The sequence below is a fragment of the Ziziphus jujuba genome, chromosome 12 (assembly GCF_031755915.1).
Source record: "Ziziphus jujuba cultivar Dongzao chromosome 12, ASM3175591v1".
Taxonomy (NCBI): Eukaryota; Viridiplantae; Streptophyta; class Magnoliopsida; order Rosales; family Rhamnaceae; genus Ziziphus; species Ziziphus jujuba.
In genome coordinates, this window is record NC_083390.1 from 23,012,179 (window position 1) to 23,018,178 (window position 6,000).

The 6,000-nt window shown below is 34.3% G+C and overlaps 1 protein-coding gene across 1 annotated transcript; it reads right to left on the bottom strand.

Moving 5' to 3' along the window:
- Nucleotides 1-2,317: 2,317 nt before the first annotated feature.
- Nucleotides 2,318-4,405, bottom strand: LOC107429563 (protein MIZU-KUSSEI 1). Its single transcript, XM_048462212.2, has one exon. The coding sequence runs from the start codon at nucleotides 3,523-3,525 to the stop codon at nucleotides 2,713-2,715; it is 813 nt and encodes a 270-aa protein (XP_048318169.1). The 5' UTR covers nucleotides 3,526-4,405; the 3' UTR covers nucleotides 2,318-2,712.
- Between the last annotated feature and the right edge of the window lie 1,595 nt (nucleotides 4,406-6,000).

The following is a 6,000-nucleotide window of genomic DNA, read 5'->3' on the forward strand; positions in this document are numbered from 1 at the left end:
ACTCCTTTGAATAAAAGCAGGGCTAGTCCATGTTTGTTTTGGTTTCAACTTTCCATAAAGGGTTGGATGCTCCTTTATTTGGGTTTGGTTTCATGATACTCATGGGCCCCATTTCATTCAAATTTATTGAAGGCCGAAGCTTAATAGACCTTGTTCTTGAAATTTGAAATACACCAACATGCCCCTGAGCTCCTTCCATGGCCTAAAAACACGCAAACAAATATGTGGTATAAATATGTATAACCCTGATTAAATCAGGATATTCTAACTTTATGAACTGAAATATTTGTACTCACTACTAACTTGATACCGAGTTGAGACACATTGTAGGTTATGGACTCTGGACTACCCGCTTCAGTAGATCATGGGCCAAATCTATTGGTATTCTATGTGCTGCATAGTTCTGAATCCATTGACTAGGATACAGCAACTGGGGCAATAGGGCTGAACAGGTACTTCTGTTCTGGACCTTTTTGGTAATTTTATTTTCTTGTAGATTTTATCAAGGTGTGTGTATAGAGTTTTCCTTGCCATGCTACATTAAAAAAAAAAAAAAAAAAAAAAAAAGAGGACCCAATCATTTTTAGGCCCAATAACTAGAGACATGTTGGGAAGTGTGACCCAAACCAGCATTTGTTACTTGGGCCTTATCATGGATGGGCTTGGTACTTAAGTTTGCATAATATCATGTGCTGCCCACGTGAGCAGTTATCCCATATTTCTCAATTGCCAAAACTAGGGAGGGAACAAAGGTGAGCTTTTTCACAACACAAATCCACCCAAAAAGAGATTAAGTCGCAACTTCCAACCACTCTAAATTCTTACATTTTTTAAGTATTAAAAAAATGTTAACTATTTAAATTTCTTGAAAACCAACAAAACTTGCAAAAAAGTGTTTGTATAGCTAGAAAGCTAAAAACGAAAAGAAATTGTTATTAAAAAGTTAGCTTTTTGCCTTTCTACACTTTTACATCAATTTTTTCTGCTTGTTTGATAGACTTTTAGAAAGGCATAACTGGATAAAGGAAGAGAGTTCTCCTTATTTATTTTATTATTATTATTTTTTTTGGTTGGTCTTGAAATTTTGGTACAATTTTTTAACTTTTGGGTAACTATTAATTAGCACCCCATCATTATTTTTTTATTTTATTTTATGGAATTAGCACACATTTAAAAAATAAAATCCATGAAAGTTTGATTAATGAATTCCTCTTCCAACATTTTCTAACTCCAAAATTTTGATCTCCAATTTAATTGGGTCTATATTATGTTGGAGGTGACAATCTCTGTAACTTTTGAAGTAGACTTGGCCTTTTATTAAGAATGAAAACCAAAAAAGGGGCAGAATCTTTTGAAAATTATAATAATAAGACTTGATGGAAACAAACCCTGAGCATGAGGGAATCCCAATGGTTTTGTTTTGCCCCAGCTGTAACCTACAATCTCTGAACATAACCTCTTGTTTTCTTCTTCTCAAGGGAACACAGATTATTTTTACTAATTTTTGTGGACCCAGAATTTTCACTATTTTTGTACTCCATTTTCAACCAACCAACCAATGGAGATTAATTAATAAAAAAATGTTTTTGAAATTAATTTGATCATCAGCTAATCAATTCATTATACTAAATTCTTTGGATAAAGTTTGTGTCTTTAGCAAGTAATAAATTCTAATGGATTTTTATTACCCCAAAAAAAAAAAAAAAAAAAAAAAGAGATTCTAATGGATTTTAAATGAGATTTTTGGGATTTAAGCTATTAGAAACGGCGGAAAGGCTAAGAAGTAGGCTTTCAATCCAATGATATTACACTATATTTTATTTCTTTCCCTAAATTTGAGGCCATATAGCCCAATTCTACACACTGCATATATGCCAACTACAATAAGAACCACTTTCACACATACCTAACCATTTTCTCGCAACTCACAATAATTTATGGCAATTTACCCAAAAAATAATAATAATTTATGGCAGATCTAATTAGCTCACCCAAGTTTTTCAATGCTTTTTGCTAGCTTACCAAACACCATAAGATATTGAACATTATACAATAAGGCCACTAAGATTTTTAATCATCTTTACTTCATATCTTTCATGCTCTCCGACTAAAGAGATTAATGAGAGAAAAATTTTCTCCCTAAACTAACTAAATATTTCAGTAAGAGTACCAAATGCGGTATTCATATAATTGGCAACTTCAGAAGCCTAATTAAACACATGGAAAAGATCTTCCATATCAAGCAGACAGCACTTAGACCCAATAGCTTTAAAATATCAAAGTAATATGTTTAACATTGCCCTTGATAACTGCAACATTTTATAGGCAAACGTTTTACAACAAAAATTAATAGAGTCAGCTAAAAATTTCATGATGGAAGCTCAAGTTTTATATAATGAGAAAGACATGCTATACATACACATAAAGTACCTCATCACCAACCTATGATAAGTTCATGCCATTTATAAAGCCATAGCAACCCCCATAACCTAAAGTTTTTAAACCAAGACATAAAAGAGGCCATAAAGGGTTATAAAACCTAGCTAGCTCCATTATCACCAAAATGTGAGAAAAAAGAGTAGCAGTAGCCAGAAACATAGAGAAATTGAAAATTTTGGATTTGGGCTAACCACTTTAGCTTAAGCTTAAAAAAAAAAAAAAAAAAAAAAGAAAAGAAAAAGAAAATACTGTTTTTAATGGAGTACACTAAAACTATACTCTAAGCAAGTAAATACTGAGTTCTGGTCCTCCTGAACCATCTGGGTTCATCATATAAAATGCCTCTGAATCCTTGGACCCCACAACTCGTTCAAACCTGGCTCTCATATACATTAGCTCACCATCGGACCCACCTCCATTCCCATCACACCCACCGTGACCACCTGGTAAAACACCAGCACCCATTGAAATCGGTTCCACAGCTTTCAAAACTTTCAATTCCTCAGTACCACATTCCCTTTTCATTCCAAACCCACATTTTTTACCATTGCAATAGGTCCTCCAAAGTGGTTCCTGGAGCAATTTCAGAGCTTTCTTCTCTGTTTTCTTCTCGCATTCCAATGCTATCCTGACCAACCCAGATGCCATTTCTCGAACCAGAACACTCGTTGGTGTTGCCAATTCGATAAGAAAAGCAGGATTCAACTTGGGATCTTCTTGAAATGCAAGATGAACATGTCCACGTCTGTATCCAAATAGTGTTCCCACAACTTTTGTACCGAGGTTCGAATGGAAGTGTGATGATCGTGTAGTTTTGCGAAACACTGTGAGAGCCAGAGCCGATTTCAGCTTTGAAACCGACCCTTTTGAAAGCTTCTTCTTTGCTGCTGCAACTGATGGTGGTGGTAGTGGTGCAGAGATTATCGCAGTATGATCCTCACAGAAGTGTGAAGATGAATTGGTGAAGTTCAAAATTTCTTCTTCATCATCTTCTTCATCCTCTACAAGCTTCTTCTTCCAGTGGAAATATCTCCTAGAGAAAGAGAAAGAAGAGTCATGTGGAGTCTTAGCCATGATTGTCTTCATCTGTGTAAAAGAAAAAAATAAACTTGGGGCAAAAGGGAGAGAGAGCTAGCCAAAGTCCAAGAAGGTTGGGTATGGCTATGACTTAGAAAGAAAGATAAACAAAACAAGAGATTTGGGTTTTCAGTTTTTATTCTTACTTAGTAGTATTAGTAGTAGTGGCTGTGTTGGAGATGGTGGGTGATTTATTCTTGGTTTTTCTAAAACTTTTTTTTTTTTTTTTTTTTATTTTTAAGAATTTGTGTAGGAGTGATAGTGGACTGGCATTAGAGAATCCTGACAAAAAGAAGGTAAACAGCCCCACCTAACTGTAACAGGAACAAAGAAAAATAAAAAATGACAAAGCTAAACAGAGACAAACAATAACAGAGAAACAAAGAGAAAAAAAGAAAAACAAATATATCTATATATGAAAATGGAGATCTTGGGAAAAGAGGTTAATATGGAGATAGGATATGGGTTTGGAAGCAGAGGAGGAGACAATGGGGGTTTGTGTTATATCTCAATCAGTGTGTGGGGGCTGGAGCAGAAAGCAAAGGCAGTGGCTGTCCCTCCCACCTTTAGTCTCTATGTGTGTGGGTTTAGAAACAGAGAAAAACAGAGAGAGAAAAATAGATAGAGAGAGAGAGAGACTTGACTTGTGACCAATCTGACCAACATTGGAAACAGTTTAAGGGCAGGTAAATCCACACCCAGCCCTACCCACCATCTCTCCACAGACCATATTTCTTTTCCATAGTCCTTTTAATCGTTTTTCTTGATCTTTTAACACTCTCACCAATGTAAGAATGCCACGTGTACCTGTCAGCCACCTTCGGCCACCATTGTGTCCTGTATCCAAAATTATAAACTTTTTTATTTGGTTTTGGTTTTGTTTTCGGGTTTGAGACCGCGAGAGAGAGAGAGAGAGAGAGAGAGAGAGAGAGAGAGAATGATTAGCTTGATCTTTTTTGCAATCCAGCTTATGTTCCTTAAAAGCAAATTTATGGTTCAATAATGCAGAAGGTTCAGGGCTCTGAGTCTGGTCGCTTTTTTAGTTTTAAAGTGCTTGCAAGGTTAGAGGATTGACTAGGAAATAACCATTTTCATGTACTAATAATTCCACTTTTTCAGAAACAGAAACTTTCATAAACCAGTCACCATCTATCAATGCATCAATTTCAAGTATTGTGGCCATACCCATTTGAATTCAGACTTCTACCCTTTTTCTTTTTTCAGGATTTTGTTTTATGGCATATTGAAAAATTCAAAAAGTTACATACAAATATTCAAAGATGAAGAATAAGAAAGAAGACAAAATATAAAGTCATATACTCATTATTAAACAAATAAACTTGTTCTTGCATAATGTGCAAGATTGGGTTCGTTTCTCATCTTTTCATAAATATGTATCTAGGTAAGATGAATTTATAATGTAGTCGATCCCCATGTAAAAAAAAAAAAAAAAAACAAAAAACAAAAAGGCAATAGGAGATTTTTTGGTATATTCATTGGAATGCATATGGTCCACATGTGCTGCCAAGTTGTGTTCGTTGTTTTGGGTCGAAACAAAGTTGAATTTTCAGGTTGGTACACACACAATAAGTCTGTCGCCCCATCAACATATGGAATTAGATAGAACAACCAAAAATTGTTACCACTTTTCTAATTCTCTTGGACCAACTAAACACATCACAGGTCAGCTAACCATGACCCATAACCAACTACTTGAAAATGAGATTAGTAACAGATTTGGATGTAACCATTTATATATTGTTATTACGAACGATTTATTTATTTTCTTTAACATAAAGGGTGTAATTTTATATATATATATATATATATATACCCACATATATTTGGGTGTCCTAAGAGTAGTCTTGGAGTAAAAAGGAAATAATATTCAACATATGATCATGATGACAATAGTGTAAAAGAATCCTAGAAAACTTAAAACTATAAGAGGAAGAGCACCACATAAACATGTCCACTATTTAGTTATCTCGGTACAACTTGGAGGTTACTCCATTGGCTTCGGCCTAACCTAGGTTTGAGCCTCAACATCTTTTAGTGCCCAATAAAAAAAGAAAAATTATGAAATTTCTTGCTTTTCTAGCTTACCAACTAGGCTACTAAGCTAGTATTCCTTACCAACCAAAATAATTTTAACCTACCCTGTCAACTTGTCGTGAATGATTTACCCAAGACATTAGAAACTCAACCCACAATAACTACAGAGTTTAGGTGATTAGGAGATTGTGATGTAATGTAATAGATAAGGAAGACTTCTTCTTCTTCTTTTTTATTTTTTATTTTATTTTATTTTATTTTTTTTTTGGGATTAAATAGATAAGGAAGATAATAATTTGAAAGATATACATGGAAACAAACTAAATATATGCGCATCTCCATTAAAACAGCTATTTTCTCATTGCCCTCATCAACGATAAGGTGGATATTAATTCTTGAGATAATTTTAGCAACAATTATAATATTATG